At 37.4% G+C, this 19,695-nt stretch overlaps 1 protein-coding gene across 1 annotated transcript in view; it reads left to right on the top strand.

Annotated features, from left to right (window-relative positions):
• Positions 1-19,695, top strand: part of LOC120782568 (protein timeless homolog) — a 495,677-nt gene that overhangs the window by 42,652 nt on the left and 433,330 nt on the right. Inside the window, exons 6-7 of the mRNA XM_040114906.1 lie at positions 1,184-1,307; positions 9,406-9,569. Coding sequence (XP_039970840.1) covers positions 1,184-1,307; positions 9,406-9,569 — 288 coding nt within the window. The remainder of the gene's footprint in view (positions 1-1,183; positions 1,308-9,405; positions 9,570-19,695) is intronic.

Below are 19,695 nucleotides of genomic sequence, written 5' to 3'. Positions count from 1 at the left end.
CTCTTGGACGCTGCCAACGATCGGGCGCTAGTTCATCGGCATGCTCATTGCCGGCTACCCCTTTATATCCCGATTAGGTGTATCCGATTGCACACTGATAGACGGTTCAGCCTTCCTATATACTCCCCCGTAATGCCTGCTCCAATGTTTTCGGGTATTTTCGAGCCGACGGTGTACCACTGGTTTCTATGTAAAGTTAACCTTCTTCATAGCGCCGTCTCTTGAAAGAAGGGCCTGTGTTGTGTCTTCCTCTAGGGCCTTCATTTGTTGAGGCGTCATTATCTTTTTTTTGCGGAAACCCTCTATTACCATGAGCAGCATGTTTGATCACTAGACGCACCGATGTGAGCTCTAGTATGACTTCAAGTGCTGCGGTTGGTCAAGTACGCATTGCTCAGACACAGACTGCGCTGACTTAGATGCCCATGCAACCCTTCCATAAGTAACAATAGGTCTTACGTCCAGCCATCTTATGTCTCCTTTATGGGATATTTCGATATAAATGTGGTTAGGCTCATTTCGGTGGAACGGAAAGTTGGTAGAATAGCCAAATTTCCTTCATTTCCTGCCTGTAGTTTCCTTTTAAAAGTTTTTAGAGCGGTTACTGAAAATTTCCAAAGCTGTAGCGTAGCCATGGGTTTCCGTAATTTCCAGTTACCATTTTCCCCCATTTCTGTTCACTCATTTCATTTGGTTTGCAGCCAACCAACGGATTAAACATTTTAGTAATTACCGCAAACGTAGAGTTCGTCTCCCCTTCTTGCTCCCTTCTTTCGTATATACACTCGAATCATTTTCGCAGCAACTCGAGCAGATGTTGCGCTTCGTCGAGACTCACCTGTCTATCAGCTGCACTCTAAAGTATGCGCCGTTATGCGTATCTCTCTGTAATTTCGTTAATGACTTCAACTACTACAAAGTATTTGCCACTTACCGCGCACTCTCCCGCAACTGCGCTTCGGCAAATGCAACGTTTGAGGAGTTCTACTTTCGCGCAGCGACTCGACTTCGTTGTTTCTTGTTATATGTTGTTGCATTTGAATTTTAATTTCTTAACACTTAAACTCATTACTTCACTTTTCCACACTTTTACACTTATCGTCTTTGTGCATTTTTACGCTGTTTAATGCATATGTATGAGTTAGCTAACGCTTTTTCTGTTTTCCTTCGTATTTACTTGCAGTGAGTCGTTGAGTGTGCAGTGCTTCCACTGGGTGCTTACGCGTATGCAACATGATATGGACATGATTATCAGCGACAAGAAGCAGGCGCGCGTCTGGGCGAAACGCTTACATGTCGCACTACAGGTGAGTACCCACTCGAAAATATATTCACTTATGTATGTGCTTGCAGTTATAAGTATATGGTATAATGTTTGCGTCTAATACGAGTAAAACTAGTTGCACTCCATGATTTTTTTGTTTAGTGTTGAAAAGCTCCCGGCAGTGGCGGGTTTCGAAAGAACTCTATTGTGAAACAGTTAGGGTCACGTGACCCCCAAAAACGTTTGTTATAATTTTTGCCTTGTGGAAAGGGATTTAGGTTTACCAGCTTGTTTTGTGCATATTTTTGCCAAAAAGATCAAGAGCTTTAAGCTCAAAAATGGTTCTGGCGCTTATCGCTTATCTTTAAAAGCTTAAGATCAGTTGCTAAACAATTGTTCCCCATATTTGAGCTTTTTTTACCTTTCGATTGCTTCCGATGTAGCTATAAGCTTTATGTCATTACTTTTGAGCTTTCTGCGGGTACAAAGCGATATATATCTTTAACTTCGATTTTTTTCTTTGCGTGAAAGGTCAAGAGCTTTAAGCTCAAAAATGGTTCCTAGGCTTATCGCTTAACTTTAAAAGCTTTTGACAGATTTTCAAATCGAAAGACCAGTTACCTACTAAATCTTTTGCTAAACAATTGCTTCCGATAAGATATTTGATTTTGTTTAACTTCCGATATAGCGATAAGCTTAATGGCATTACTTCAGAGCTTTCTGTGGGTACAAAGAGTTATATATATTTAATTTCGATTTTATTCTTTGCCGCGAAAGGTTAAGAGCTTTAAGCTCAAAAATGGTTCCTAGGCTTATAGCGTATCTTTAAAAGCTTTTGTCAGATTTTCAAATCGAAAGACCAGTTACCTACTAAATCTTTTGCTAAACAATTGCTTCCGATAAGATATTTGAGTTTTTACCTTCCGATATAGCTATGAGCTTTATGTCATTACTACAGAGCTTTCTGTGGGTATAAAGAGAGATATATCTTTAATGTCGATTTTTTTTATTAGCATTCGTGGAAAGATGTTTGTAAATTTTTAATCTTTTTTTTAACTGCTAACTAATTCTAATTCACAAATGATGGTAAAATCTCCCGAGCTTTAGTTTTCGGAATTGGTGTGACTTTCATCCGATAAATACATATAAAAAAACTGTAGTCATCTACACCGATTGCTTATTTTCGTTGCGATTTGGATCCGCTTCGAAATAATGCCTTTTAGCCTCTGCATTTGATAAACTTTGACAACTTTAATTTAACCCACTTTTTTCGAGGTTCTTATTCTCTAAATCTAGTACTGCCGTTAGAGCTTTTTTTCCGGAAACCATAGCAGTAGAAGTGTTTAAATAAAACTTTTAAGGTTGTCTGAATTCAAATGTCTGACAAGCTCTGAGAGAAGGTATCAAATATACTTGTATTATACGCTACTTCCTCGAACTTCGGAAGATTTATAAAACGAAACATTCTCGAGCAAATACAAAAACCGAGGAAACTCCGTTTAAATATGGATATACCATACATGGAAAATGAGTAGTAAGAGGAAAACTTCACGAAAAACTAAATATCGTTCTCTCAATCTATCTACGGAAACAGTATTTTCCATGTGGATACCTTTTAAATCGGCAGGCGTTACGAAGAAAGTAGAGAATATAAAAAATGCCGCGATGGTCAGACAGTTCACAGGACATCTACAGGAAGCGCAATAGTTGGGCTTGGTAGCTTGATTAGCGCTGGGACACAATCGGTACATGCGCTTTCGCAAAATCCGTTTGGCCCAAGATCGATGGCAAGATATCTAGTGATCTCTTTGCCCTCAATAAGGCTAGCCTCTCCCTTGTTGTGGGGCTTTTAACAGGCCATTGTCATATTAGACTCCACGCAGTAAGGAAATCCTACCAGACGCCATCTGCAGAAGGTAAATGGAAGAATATGATGTGAAAACAACTCACACTTCCTTTTTGAATGTCCTGCGTTTGGGAGGTTAAGACTTGAACACTTGGATGCGCATAGCTTCGAGCATTCCACCGAATTGCTAATTTGTAGTTCGAACACAGAAACTCTTCTTTTTTATGCCATCAGAAAGGACTACATATAGTATAGACCACGTGCGATCTTTGGTCAGGCATCTAACCTAACCCCGAAGAGAAGTGGGAAATTATGTTGGAAAATTTCGAAGGGTAGCATTTGAGGTTCTATTAAAAAGAATAATTTGTAAAAAAATTATGGTGAACCTCCTAAAGAGGTTTTTACTTTCAATGAATTTCGAGAAAGACTCCCTGTTAGACAATATTTCTGGTTGCGATTGCATGAAAGGCGGAGTTAAAAAAAGTTGAAAATTAGGCAAAGTTGGCACGAAACTGAAGGTTTCGTTTTCAATCCGTTTATCGAATTTGATGGGTATCTGCCTCGCGGAAGGATTATATACTGATATTTGTTGGGTCAATCGCTTCAAGTAAATCCGCCAAGACGGCTTTCCCAATTCGCTTCGAAAATATTAGAAAACCATCCTGGAGACAACCTTATTCTACATCCTATGGCGGTTGATCACTCGTATTAAAAAATGTATATTTGACTCAAAATCTTGTTTAACAAACAACTTTAGTTTGCGAATCCTTTGTTGTAAGACCTGAAAATATCATTAATTTTTTAAATCAGCTCTGTCTTCGCAGATAATATTGAACATCTGGATGTCGGAAAGCTATATGAAAAGCATTTTTGTGCTTTAGATGTATGGATATTTCCACCACCACCCCTCGTTCTGTAAATTCTTCTTGTCCCGATACAAGTTTTTTGGACCACACCGCCAACCTTTATTTTCTTATACTTTCTTTCGCTTCTGCTGTGTTACTTCGTTCGAATATCATTGATTTCATCACACACCTCGGTGTATGCAATTTGCTCTCTGCCAGCTCACCCCTTTTTTCGAGCGCAAAAGTTCACTAGTCGCCTTCATTTTTGTGCTGCTCATTCTCATCACTTTACTTACCTTCGCCACTTCCTATTTCTCGCTGCTCTCCGAGTTGTCGTGGCAATTTTAAATGTTGATGCAACTTGCCACAAATTTGCTCGCACAGCTCCTTCCTTACCTTAAATACTAGGTGAGTGTGTGTGTTTGTGCGCTTTCTACATTGGAGTTTTGCCAAGCAACATGAAGAGTTGTAGTAGTGACTTATCACATTTTACGGTTATTAAGTGAAAGCGCAGCAGCAACGCTTTGAGTATGTTAAGAAATCAAATGTTGCAAAGAAGTTGGCAGCAGCAAACAAGAAAAATCGGAATTTCACTACTCAAACTAGTCAAAGTGCTGTGTGTACGCATTGAAGAGGATACGAAAAAGACAGACTGACATATGCTGCTAAAAATTACAACAAAAGCAAAAGAATTTGCTGCAACAAATATTCGTACTATGGAGAGAATATATAATATTTACATATATGTATATAGGGTGAACCATAACAAGTTTTTTGAAGATTTGGTCCCAGACTTCACGTCTCAGAAGGTCCATCCCTTGAGTCCAATATTCGATGACTCCTTCGAGCATTTCGACTGGTAACTGACGAATGACACGCGTGATGTCTTGCTTGAAAGCCTGAATCGATACCGTATTGTACGCGTAGACTTTGGACTTTACATATCAACAGAGGGAAAGGCAAACTTCAAATCTTCTTGCCCAATCCGGTCTAAAACGTGAAATTATTTGCTTCCCGAATTGTTCTTTTAATAAATCTATTGATTGATGCCATGCGTGGGAAGTGGCGCCTTCTTGTTTAAACCAAGTAACGCCGAGAACGCGAGCTTCAATTTCAGGCATCAAACAGTCGGTTATCGTGGCGCGATTACGGTTACGTTCTGAACCGATGATTCCACAGGCCCACAAACCACTCCAAACCGTTATTTTCCTGGATAAAATGGCAGCTCTTGAACCTTTTCTGGTTGCTCTTCGTCCCAAATGCGGTAATTTTGCTTTTTTAGACACCCATTGAGTCAGAAATGGGCCTCATCGCTGAACAAAATTTGATTGGAAAACGTCTGATATTCCTGGAATTTTTCAAAAGCCCAAAGAACGAAGCGATGTCGCTAGGGAGAGTTGAGCGGCTTCAGCTACAAGCTGTATTTTGTACGATTCAACATAAGATCTCGACGTAAGATGGGCCAAGTCCTTCCATAGGTCAATCCGAGTTGATGCGAACGGCGCCAAATCGACTTTCCACGGCTGCTATATTTTCTTCACAGCGTGCTGGACGTCTATTCGGTCGAATATTATCCAATAATGAATGCTGAATCTCAAGATCCAATCGCTAGATCTGAAAATCGTCGATGGTCATTACTTTGATTTCCATTAAAAAATTTTTTAATTTGCCTTTGAAGCACTCGGAATGGTATTTCAAAATCATTTAGGGAATTTTGGGAGTCACTCACGGGTTCTCCGATCCTCACTTGGCAATATTTTTAACTTTTATTCAACTCTAAAGGGATTTGTTTTGCTGTGACGAGGTAAGGGAAAAGTTTCCAACGAGCTGGAAATTTGCCTGCCCTGCTTTAGCTATACCAAATCGTATATGCACCACCCTGTTATGCAATTTGTAAATACTTGTGAGCACGAAAAAATTACAACTATTTACTAAGGCAAAGTCACGTGTGGCATTTTACAGCGAGATTATTTAACAAGTAAAGTTGCTTTGCAGTTCATTGCATTTACGTGCCGCAATGTCGCCCCGTCTGTACTTAACCCACGTTGGGATTTGGTGTCGAATGCTGCTCTTTTTACCGTGCTGCCGTTGATAGCATCGAAATTTGCTCAAGTATGTACTCGCACAAGCTGGCTAGTTGCCGTCGTGCTGGTTCATTAACACGAATCGAATTCAGCGCATGTCTTCGGCACCGGGTCTTGTGTTAATTAATACTTAGTACAACGCTGTCTCGTCCCAACTCACATTACATAAAATTTACTACACAGGTGTCTAATAAGTGGCAATGGATCGCGTCTGAACGTCTTTAACTCATACCCGATATGTCACACTGCCCACTTACCCACTCTCTTTGAGTGAATGATACTTGACATGCTGCTGCACTACTTCGCATAGCCCGATTTACGTTTGGCTTCTCTTGAGTCTTGGCTGCTACTCATTAGAAATGCGCACCAATGTTCGTATCCTTCAGTACGGTTACTTCCGCTTCTTTAGCGACGTTTTGCTTAATTAGATGTTCGTGAAGTAGTTTTATTGTAAAACAATACCTTTTATACCTTCTACTCCTTGACATCTTAGATTGCGCGGTGGCGGGTTGCGGAGCTAACATTCTTTTGATTGAGCGAATCTAATGCCAATTTGCATAAAATAATCCGGTAGTAAACTGCAGTTCCATTAGTTCTTATCTTTGTTGAGACTATACAGTTCTTCTTCTTCATTACTATATTCTTTTACTTTTACATATTATTCGAAAGTGGTTGGAAAGTTTTACTTTAGTTTACATGCTAATGAACTATACTTTTTCAAACAAATTATGATCTAACCGACCTCCTACTCCACTCAAACTTCGTTGATATTTAAACACATGAAATGTTATACCTACTTAGAACCTGTTTGAGGAAGCTATATTTATCGTTGCTTGTGTCTATATGAGTTTATAGATTTTATGTAACCTTTCATGGACCGATCATGAAGAAGTTCGAGTAGCAATTACCCGTCTAAAGAACACAAAAGCGGTAGTGGTCGATAGATTGCCGGCCGAGCTATTCAAATAACCATGAAAAGAGAATCGACACACACCACTCATTCTTCGAAAATGAGCTGCGTCTATGCCGCGATGTCTGAATGTGGTATCCCCGCAAAATTAATACAGCTGTGGAAACTGACGTTGAGCAATACCAAAAGTTCGTTCAGGTCCTCTCCGAGCCGTTCGATTCGAAACAAGGTATTAGACAAGCCGACTTCCTATCTTGCGATTTTTTAAATCTGCTGCTGGGAAACATAATTCGCGCTACAGACCTTAATCGAGCAGATATAATTTGCTATAAGAGTGTATAACTGCTGGCATATGCCGATCATATTGATATCATTGGCCTCAACAACCGCACCATTAGGGCAAGACGAAATATCTCCTGTCATTGAACAAACAGTCGTCGCATTCGCGACTTGGCTCCCATGTCACTGTTGACAATCATAACTTCGAAGTTGTAGATAATTCCGTCTATGACGATGACAACATCTGATGAATCGGCGTTACGAGTTTTCGAGAGAAAGATTCTGCGGAAGAATAATAGTTCTTTGCGCATTGGAACGATGTCGACGGAACAGCTGTACGAAGTACATACATGACGGCATTGACATAGTTCAGCGAATTAGAAGACAACGGCACGTTGGCTAGGTCACGTCGTCCGAATGGACGAAAACACTCCAGTTCTGAGAGTATTAGATGCAATACCCGCCGGGGGAAGCAGAGGAAGAGGAAGACCTTCATTACATTGGAAAACACAGATGGAGAAGGACCAGGCTACACTTGGAATCTCCAATCTGCGCCAAACAGCGAAAACCGAGAACGACTGGCGCGCTGTTATATCGACTATAACCGCGTAAGCGGTGTCTATTTTATTTCTCAGACAGTTTTGCGATTGCTTGACTTGTCAAAAATATCTGCGAACAGTTGAATCGCAACAAAATCGATATATTTCTGAAACGGTTGGTTACTGGTGATAAATCGAAGGTGACTTAATAATTTTAAGCGAGAACGGTTGTGCTCGAATGGCGGTGAACGACGGCCAAGTTAGGATTAACAGTGAGGGATAGAAGAGAAATTATTTTCTGACGGAAAAACACCAGGCCACACACATCGTAACCTCCGAGAGCTTGGTTGAGAAGTTGTTATTATATTGCGGTCTTTGAATCAAGTGAACACTGTTCCTATCTTTTTGGTGTTTATGTATTTAAGTTAGGGTTAAAGAGAACACTATACTGAGAAATTTGATTTTATAAAGCCTTAAACTCGAGTTTGCAGTGCATTTTTTTTAATTTGAGCGTTCTCAGACTTCATCAACTTTATGGGAAACATTTTGAGTAAATTTTTTTTGTTTCTGCCTTTAAGTTGATACCTAAGATCATGTAAATTGAGTTTGGTTCATAAGATAATATTACACCACGAGCTTAGGTCTTGTGCCCTAATGGAGTCATACATAAGTATATGTATATAAAGAACTCCAAAAATATCATGACAACTAAGAGGTCAACATTAAAAGACTTTTCGTGTGACAATTTATTTTTTGGTGTAGTTACCAGTTAATATTTTCAGGAATCTGAAGCTTTTACTTATTCTCTTTACGCTGGGTAATTAAATCTCGCAGCATCAGGGTGCATTATTGTTATTTGGTTACTTAAATGCCAGGTCACTAATTTTTATACCCTGAACAGGGTATATTAAGTTTGTCACGATGTTTGTAACACCCAGAAAAAAGCGTCGGAGACCCTATAAAGTATATATATAAATGATCAGTATGTTGAGCTGTGTCGATTTAACCATGTTCGCCTGTCTGTCTGTCCGTCCGTCTGTATATATACGAACTAGTCCCTCAGTTTTTAAGATATCCTTTTGAAATTTTGAAAACGTCATTTTCTCTTCAAGAAGCTGCTCATTTGTCGGAACGGCCGATATCGGACCACTATAACATATAGCTGCCATATAAATTGAACGATCGGAATCAAGTTCTTGTATAGAAAACTTTAACATTTGACAATGTATCTTCACCAAATTTGGTATAGATTATTTTCTAAGGCAACAATGTAATTTCCGAAGAAATTGGTCAGATCGGTTAACTATAGCAAATAGCTACCATACAAACTGAACACATAGTTACTAAAAGAAATGCAGCTGTGAAGGGTATATTAGCTTCGGTGCAGCCGAAGTTAACATTTTTTCTTGTTTCTATTAGCTTTAGTTTCCTGTACACTCCACACTTTCCTCATAATGCCGTTAGACTAGCCTAAATGTTAGCTATACTTAATTGTTTATTATTTTACCATTTGCCCCAACGCTTTATTTACCATATAAGTAAGCGTGTAGGTGTCAGCACTTTGCTTCCGATTTGCCCTGCGCCCAACTCTTATTCATTCTCATTGCTTTCTTTCTTTGCTTTTGTTTTTAATTACAGACATTCCGTGAATTGTTGTTGAGTTTGTTGGCGCTGCAGAAAGTTAAGGACGATCGCGCGTTGGCCCTCTTCGATATGCTATTGAATAATGTCTGCTATGTGCTGGAGTATCGAGAGACAATATTGCATCTGTTAATGAACTACAATGAAGCGCATAGCACCAAGTAAGTAGATTCCGGATGGAAATTAAAGATAAACACATACGACTAAATTAATACTAGCACTTGAAATAAATAAAGGGATATATGCAAGCATATGTATGTGTTTACTGACAATGCGCGTCTGAAGCATAGGAGACATTGGAGTTGAAGCTCTATAGAAAATATATTTACTTGCTCTTCATGCCATGCCATTTAATTATCAATCAGACTTATAGTACGTATGGGCTTGCTACCTGAATCTTTAATATTTGTTTCTATACTCTGAACAGGGAATATTAAGTTGGCCACGAAATGTCAGAGATCCTTTTGATTCTATTTCAGTCAAATTTCTTAATTAGCACTTATTGCTAATAGTCCTCGTATACACTTTAGAGAGATTTTTTTTCGTCAGATTTATTTTGCTAATTATGTAGATTTGACAATTTTTTTTTATCAGCTCTCATTGTTGATTCCTGCTTTAAGTGCAATTTTTGTTAAAAAATTAACCTACTGGCAGCATTTCTGTCCTCAGGACGATGATATTTGGAAATAAATTTATCTTAGAACCAGTAGAATTCATTATCTTGTCGTATGAGAGCAAAGCGCACAGCTGAAATCGAACAACGCTTGTTGAAAGCTGCTTTACTGAAGTTGGCGCCTAATTGTAGGCAACAATTTAGCTTTAATTTTTTCGATGTCTGTCTACGGTAGAAGCATACATTGACCAAGGCCTGAGTATAAGTATAATGAGTATAAGCCCTTTTACTGACAGCCCTCAATCACACATCCTCGTATACTATCTCTAAAATCACCTTGAAAAGTCGCTTTTGCCCTTCAGTGTAACAACTAGCATTACCGTGCACTTTGGCACCACAAACTTTGTTTACCAATACCTACATATGTATATATTTACAACAAAATGCTTCAGTATACGTTTAAATCCGTCTGTTGTTGTTAAAATTTGCGGAAGTTTCGAAAACAATGCACTGCGCCACACATGTAGTATCTCTGTGTGCATGTGTGTATGTGTGTAAGTATTCAATGTGTTATTTACTCTGCTATGCCACGCTATTTTCCTGCTGTTTAAATAGGATTGCTGCCATTGTTGGGTATGAATATGTGAGATGGCTTAAATGTTTATATACATACACACATACACGCGTACTTACACATATAGTATAAGTGAAGCGTCGCATTGGACGCTGTGGAGATGGAATGTCAGCTGTGTTTTAGTCAGTTGGTTAGTAAGTGGGTATGATACTATGACACTGACAACAACAGTTACAATAACAACAATAATTGATATAGTAATAGCCAAAACAACAACAACAATAACTACTACAACAAAAACACGAACAATAAAATTAGTATAAGAACATTACAATTTACAAATACTAAATTACAACAACAATAAGAAAAGTAAAAATAACGGCTGAGGAAATTACAACAAAAACAATATATAGTACAGCAACAACGGCGATGCTATAGAATAACAACAATAACAATATTTGTGACAAGTACTATTACAACAACAACAATATATTACAACAACAATAAAGTATATTACAACAGAAGATTATATTACAATAACAACACATAATATTACAACAACAAATAATAATATTACAACAGCAACAAATAATGTTGTAACAAAAAAGAACAAGAAATAATGTTACAACAACAACAACAAGAACAACAACAAACCCACTGAAAATTACAACAACATTTTGCAGGAACAACTATATATGTATAATAACATTTTACAATAACGCCGTGGTTGCGACAGTAATTTGCATTAAAACAACTTCGACAACAATGACTGATATTACAAAAACAACAATAATAAGAACAGCAAGTGATCCCCGCTTCAAATTAAAACGCTTACTTCGCGAAGCTTTAGTGCCAACTCCGCTCCTCTTTACTCTTTACACATCCACACACTTACACATCCACACACATGCGCGCTCTCACGTTCGCAATCACAGCGTTGTGTTTGCAAAACTTTCGCTGCAGTTACGCTGATAAAATTGTGGTTGTTATTTTGGTTACTCAACTTGTGCCTTTGCGAGTGTCTGCTGTCTTAGTTTGCTTTAGAATTTCCATGCACTTTACTCTCGTCGTATCGACGAGAAGTTTAATTGATTTTGCAAATATGTTGTTGTCGCGTGCTCGAGCATAAAATTATTATCTGTTTAGAGTATTACCAGCGTCAGTGTCACTCACACACACACACACATAAATAGTTGTAAGCCCGGCTATAAACTATATTGCTACATACTTGCTGAAAACTTTGCTTGAATTTTAATTGCACTCCAGTTGGTTATTTGGCAGATTGTTTACTTAAATGTATAAATGAATGTGAATAAATGAATGGATGAGTGGCTCACTGGGCAAAATGGCTGCCTGCCGGCTCAGTTACACTCACACTGCCGTTTGTTGTTAGTATGTGTATGCATGCTAAGCAACCTTGATCTCGATACCAATTGTTCTGTCTGGCCGCACTGAGTCCCAGCTGCAACTTTCCGGGGATATTCCATTTGCTCTAGCAGACATGGTGAACTCACTTACTCTTCGTTGCCAGGCTCTTTTCATTATTGTTGTTTAAGCTGCTGATACTATTGCCTACAATATAACATAATTCAATTGTTTATAGCCTATAAATGCTAGTATTGTTTTTGCTGTTGTTGTGGTAACCATTTATTACTAACTCTTGCTGCATTGCTATAGTCGGCCCTAATCGGCTCCTGTCAGGCAAACGGAGCCTGTAAATACAAGTATACTTGTATGTATGCTTGTATGGAATGTCTGGTAAATTTACTCGAACCTAAGCGTTGGCATTTTGCTGAATTATTTTGTCTCTGAAACCCATAAATATTTCGAGGCACACAAACCTATGAAGGCATTAGAGAAAACCTTATTTTACAGGCGTAAAAGTAAATATATAATATATATACATACATGTATATATATATGTTATATACATATGTATATGTGGGCCCACTGCGTCACTCTTGTAATTGCTTCTGCTGTCTAATCATATTATCATTCTAATCCATTATGTTTTGCATTAATAACTTTCACTAACTTGCTTACTATGAATGCAAATTACAGTCTCGACGCACGAGTTTGTAAAATTTTGACAAAAAAGATATGAAAAAGTGTTAAAAGTAAACCAAAGCAATTCATAAATATTGAAAAAATTATTGATAATAACAAAAAAAAAACGTTTCATCCAAGCCTTGTGAGATAACTCCTACTATACCATCTCATCAAATTTACCCGCACAGATCCATTTCCCCGGATGGGTACATTATTCCTTTAAAGGCTGATTTTTGTAGACATGTGATTTTCAAGAAGAAATAAATCGCATGTAATTTAGTGTTAGAGGTTTTAAAAATGAGTACGTCACCATCTGGCCAGCCGCTTATTGTTTCTTTTATTACCGTGGTGCAGTTCGTTTCACAGAGTCATGAGGTCAATAAGGACTGATACTTGGTCATTTCGGTATGTCTACCTGAAACGATTCGGCGTAAATAACCGGATTTGTGCGCGGAATATGCATGGGTTTTCTCCACGATAAGCGCAGTTATATTCTAAAATGATTCTGACTGATTTTTTGGGCAAACATGGAACGAAAGTCATCGCTGAGCCACCATATTCGCTAGATTTAGCTCCCTGTTGCTTTTACATGTTTTCGTAACTGAAAGATCCACTTCAGGGAACGTACCATGAAGCCATTCAAAGTAATTCGCTGAAAGCCAAAGCAGACGAGGCTCATGACAAGTGTATGGGAAATTGAATTAATCGTTGGCATATTTATATTGGCTGAAAAGCTTATTTTAAAGTTGATAATAAAGATGTATAAAAAGTAATAAATTTTAAAGAAAAAAATCACAGAAATTTCAAATGTGAATGTTTATTATCATTCGAAAGAGCATTCTTTGGCATTTATTTTAAGGAACATTTTTCAATCATCTTCCAAATTTATTCTATCGTCTTCAAAGTAACATTCATTTGAAGCGATGCACTTGTGACAACGCTTCTTCCAATCGTCAAGACATTTTTTATAGGCACTTTCCAGGATGGCCTTCAGCTCTCGCCTCGAATTTGTTTTGATGTCTTCAACTACTTAAATCAAAACGGTTTCGCCGGAGCAGTTCTTTGAGTTACAAGAATAACCAGAAGTCACATGGAGCTAAATCAGGTGAATACGGTGCTTGTTCAATGATATGTGTCGAGTGTTAGTCCAAAATTAAACAAAAAAACGTTAAAAAATTGTGTACAATTCGACAAAAACTACTGAGGTCGCCTGACATAAACAGCTGCTGTAAACACACTGGTTGACAGATCGCGCAAATTTGTGGCATCATAATTAAGGATAGTTGTACCAACCTAGGAAAAAAAATTTACCAGTCTTCCATATAAGCGGGAGGTGAAAGAGAGAAATGAAGAATTCCCGATACTTTCTTGACAGGGTGTAAGAAGTAGTACCTCAGTTTTTGAGATATAGATCTGAAATTTTGCACATTTTCTTTTCTCCACAAGAAGGTGCTCATTTGTTGGAACCGCTGAAATCGGATCACCATAGCATATAGCTGCCTTACAAACTGAACGTTCGGAAACAAGTCCTTCTATGAGAAACTTTTGTATTTGGAGAGATATCTTCACGAAATTTTGCATGGATTCTTATCCAGCACAGCGATGCAATCTTAGAAGAAATTGTTGAGATCGCACCACTATAGCATATAGCTACCATACAAACTGATTGTTCAAAATCAAGTTATTTAAGGAACCTTTTGTACATGTGAATCGTATTCGGTGTAACCGAAGTGAACGTTTTTCTTTTTCGATGTTATTTTTGTAACCTAGCGGCTTGAAAATGCCCAAAGAATTAAAAATATTAAAAACCCTACTTTGAATTTAGGACAAAACTGCCGTTAGTCACCCATTATTTAACATCCCTGCATTTTTATAGGTGACAACTTTGTTTATGACTTATTACAGTTACATAACGTACGCAATTTGCAGCGAACATAGCGAAATCCTATCATCATGTAATGCCATGCTTTTACACATTTTGCTTGCAATCCTCTATATGAGTGCGCGCTAGCGCCATGAAATGTATAGTATACTTTATGGTGACAATGCTTTGTGAGTCGACTAGCGTAGCTCGTGTGCTCGAAATCGTGCGAACTGCATTAAATAACGGTTCAAAGAGAATATTTGTGTAAGCCGAGCTTAGAGTAGTTGTATGTAAGAGTCTGTTGCGTCAGAGTGCTGACTATATATGTAGTACTTTATTAAAGTGGGAGAGGAGGAGCTTAATTGTAATATTTACATATACAATAGGGCGGTTCTATATTAGAAAACATGTTGATTTCAACTCCTTAACCTTTCTTGCAGTTACTATGATCGAATATATTGGATGTTAGTACTGCTTAGAGACAGTCATACTCTAATCATATTGTATTTGTAGAGTATATGATTTTATCTATTTTAAGCAAGACTTAATAAAACTAAATTTATTTTTTTAGATCACCCTAACATACCTAAAAAAATATTGAAAATTTTTTTAAGGTTCACCTTTTTTAAAAAAATCTTGCATTTATTAATATCATAAATTTTTTTTAAGAACCACCTTAAGATGTTGAGAAAACATACACTTTGATTCAATGACCGCACTAACATAAGTGATACAATATTATAATTAATTTTTCATTTTGCAGATTAAATTTTTTTAAGGTTCACCCTAACATGAATGAGATTTTATAAAATCATACACTTTATTTCAGGGACAGTCTAATTTGTTGTATATATCAATATATGTTTCCATATATATATACATATATATACTTTTCCTTTAAGAACCAGCTTAACATATTGAGAAAACACTTTGACTCAAGGACCACATAAACATAAGCGCAATATTAAGATCATAAATTTTCTATTTTAAAGCTGAGTTTTTTTTAAGGTTCGCCCTAACATGAATGAGATTTTAAAAAATCATGAACATTGTATTAGAGACCACCCTGATTTGTCAGAGCTATTAATATGACATACTTTTCTTCTAAGAACCATTTTAACATATTGAGAAAACACACACTTTGTTTCAAGGATCACCCTGACATAAGTGAGATATTAGGATCATATATTTTTTATTTTGAGTACCACGTTATCATATTAAAAAATCATTCACTTTGTTTTAAGGGCAACCCGTACAAAACGAAGGTTCAAAAGTCCTAATTTTTTAGGGATCACCTTAACATATTGAGGAACTACACACTTTGTTTCTAGGACCCCCCTAACAAAAGCGAAATATTAAGTTCATATATTTTGTAATTTAATAACCACCCTACCATATTCACTTAAATTTAAAAATATTCTTTATTAACAATCATAATATTTTTAGGACCACCTAAAATACTGAAAAATTATATTTTTTATTTGAGGGACTACCCTAACATAAGTGAGCTATAAACACACATATATGTATGTTAGTTTAAAGCAGCTCAAGACTACTAATTTTGTTTAAGAACCATCCTAATATAAATTTGTATGGACATGTGCGTAAATATATCCCTTTGTTTAGGTCAAGAAGTGCGTTGAACTTTATACCTAGGCATTGCAATAAAATACCTACATCTGATATATACCTATATACATAGATATACATTAGAGTGATTCAAAAAAAAAAATTGTTTTTTTTTCGTTTGGTACTCGGAAAAATACGTTCCTAGACACCTCTAAGAAAGCCTCTCCAAACATAAGTTTTTAATTGTAACGGGAAGGTCGTCCTATATACAGTTTTTTATTTTTTCTTATTATCAGATAGAAAAATTTATATCTCGCTTCCAACTACTTAAAAAAATATCTTGTTCCTAAGATTTTGTAGGAAATTGAATGCTCTACAAAAAAGGTCTATTAAGATTTTTTCGTAAACCCAAACGTTTAAAAGATATTAACAGTTAAAGTTTGATTATTTTTGGGAAAATTTTTTATTTCTTATGAATTTTATAACTCAATGAAAAAAAAAATTATTATAAATGATGAAACTCACAGTTTTGTAGGAAATTTACATGTTTGGAGAGGCTTTCCTAGAGGTGTCTAGGAACCTATTTTTCTGAGTACCAAACGAAAAAAAATTTTTTTTTTTGAATCACTCTAATATACATACATATGCACATAGGTATAAATACATTTATTAATATTATATTAAAATTAATTTTTGTTTAATTTTAATTTTAAATTTCCATAATTTATTTTAGCATTTTCCTTACCTTTCGCTTCGTCATAATCGCTATAATTGATTTTCCCTTTTGTTTTCGCGAACAAAGCAATTAATTAATGAAATCTCTGCTTTTGTAAATTTACACTCCAAATGTAGATGAAAAAAATGGAAACAAAGTATTTCGTTTTACAATAATTGTGTAAAAGCATAAGTTTGCACTGATAAAACACTACTCGGAATTGTAAATGTCAACAGTCAATACAATCGCAACAAAAAATGCATGCAACAACCGTTGTGTACCGTTATTCATCAGCAAAGCCATTTCACTAATGACGAAGTTCAAAATTAAATTTACAATATTTTTGCTTGAAAGTTACATAAGCCGTTAGCTAATTAGAGTGAAAGCACGCTGTGGAACACCTAATTTTTTGTTTTTGGTTTGTCAAATTTTAATTAGGTTACTTCACCACTTTTAATACAGTTACATTTCCAGTTTGTTACAAAACTGATTTACACAAATGCTGCAAATGTATTGTTATTTCAGTAAATTTTGACACAGTGCTTGATATTTTACCGTTTCGTCAAAAAGTTATTGTTTCACCAAAAGAAAATTTATTTAAAAATGAAGCTATTATTAATTCCGTTAAGTGACTTATGCACTACTTTAATATCGTTGATACTTTGTAATGTTTTCTTTACTTATCGCATATACTAATGTAGATATGATTGCTTCCTACCCCTACAATATCACGCAAAAGCATCATTATTGCCTTGGAATACCGCCTAAAAAGAGTATTTTCATAAAAAAATTAATGTTGCCTACATTTAGGATAATGCTCTTATTTTAGCGAAGTTTCACACCTTATATGAGCATCTTATAAAATAATGCCAGTTTTCAAGGCATTCGAAAAATACATATACTTCTTTCGAACAATCATACCCGTAATTTATGAGCTATACTTGTATACCATGCATACATACATATATGCATCTATCCAATCTGCTGAAAGCAGAGCTAATGGCGCGGTTGTTGAGGCTAATTATATCGATGCCATCGGCGTACGCCAGTAGTTCTACACTCTTGTAGACGATTGTGCCTTCTCTATTCAGATCGAATTATTTTCTCAAGCAGTAGATTGAAGAAGTCGCAGGATAGGGAGTCGCCTTGTCTGAAACTTCGTTTGGTATCGAACAACTCGGCGAAGTTGTTCCCGATCCTGACGGAGCTTTTTTTGTTGCTCAACGTCACCTTATACAGCCGTATTAGTTTTGCGGGGATACAAGGCAGCTCCTTTTCGTGCTGTCGGAAGCAGCTTTGAAATCGTCAAAGAGGTGGTGTGTGTCGATTCCCCTTTCACGGGTCTTTTCCAAGATTTGGTGCATGGTGAATATCTGGTCAGTTGTTGATTTGTCAGGTCTAAAGCCACACTGATAAGGTCCGAACAGTTTGTTGACGGTGGGCTTTAATCTTTCACACAATACGCTTGATAGAACCTTATATGTGATGTTGAGGAGGCTAATCCCACGGTAGTTGGCGCAGATTGTGGTGTCTACCTTTTTCTGGATTGGGCAGAGCACACTCAAATTCCAATCGTCGGAACCATATTCTACAAAGAAGCTGATACATGCTCCTTATCAGTTCTTCGTCGTCGTGTTTAAATAGCTCGGCCGGCAATCCATCGGCCACGGACGCTTTATTGTTTTTCAGACGGGTAATTGCAATTCGAACTTCTTCATAGTCGGGCAATGGAACGTCCGCATAGCGCCATCGATTGAAGAGCCGTGTTCGGCATCACCTAGTGTTATGTTTTCACTGCCATTCATCCGGCGTGTTCCATCCATTATTTTCGTATGCTCACTTTGCATCAGTAACTAGATCAACTCCGGTCTTGAAACCTTCAGTTAGTCGCCGAATGTTTTCGTAGAATTTGCGAATCCCTGTCGGCCAGCTTATCAAGCTCTTCATACTCACGCATTTCGGCATCTCTCTTTTTCTGTCTGCAAATGCATCTCGCTTCCTTTTCCAACTCTCGGTATCTATCCCATCCTGCACATGTGGTCGATCGTAACGTTGCGAGGTAGGCAGTCTGCTTTCTCTCCGCTGCGACCCGGTTCTCCTCATCGTACCAGCTGTTCTTTTGCATTTTCCGAAAATCAATGGTTTCGGTTGCAGCTGTACGTAAGGAGTTTGAAATGCCGTCCCACAGTTGATGAGTGCTCTCAGAGAGCAGGAGTGCAAGTCGAGTAGAAAATCGTTCGTCTGCCTGTTGTGATAGCGGCTTCTTCTTCGACGTCGAAACTTTCTTGTGTCTGTTGATGTGCGTTTTTTGCTGCACAGAGGCGGGTGTGTATCTTCGCTGCAACACGATAGTGGTCCGAGTCGATGTTAGGACCTCTGAGCGTACACACGCCTAAAACTCTGTAGATGTGTCTTTCGTCCAGCACAACATGATCGATCTGGTTGGTGACTTTTCGATCCGGAGACAGCCGGGCAGCCTTAAAGGTATAACCAGTTAAATTTATTAAAAATTAGTCTATATTTGTGTATAAGCAAAGGTTAGCTCCCGTTGCCCCTTCATCACCCTATCAACTGCTGATGATGAGTGTCAATTAATATGAATATTTCTCGCACAGTTATACCGCTGCACACCAACAACCAAGTGGCAATTATTAACGCACCAGATACGAGTGTTAACCCAGTGCCATTATAACGGCATATTTACAGGCGCTTATCAGCGGCGTGTGCTGTCAAAGCCAGAGTAAACGCAATTCGCGTAACTCGTTGACAAATGCCTCGTCACGGTACATACATACATACAAATATTTTATTTTGCTCTTAATTTTCATGTTGGATGCAACACCCTACCGCGCAGCGCTCTGCATGTGCATCAGCTAAATTTATTCGCATCAAAGAGCAAACTA

The sequence above is a fragment of the Bactrocera tryoni genome, chromosome 1 (genome assembly GCF_016617805.1).
Source record: "Bactrocera tryoni isolate S06 chromosome 1, CSIRO_BtryS06_freeze2, whole genome shotgun sequence".
In the NCBI taxonomy this organism is placed as follows: Eukaryota; Metazoa; Arthropoda; class Insecta; order Diptera; family Tephritidae; genus Bactrocera; species Bactrocera tryoni.
Note: the sequence above shows the minus strand (reverse complement) of the source record. Positions and strands in the feature narration are given on the sequence as shown.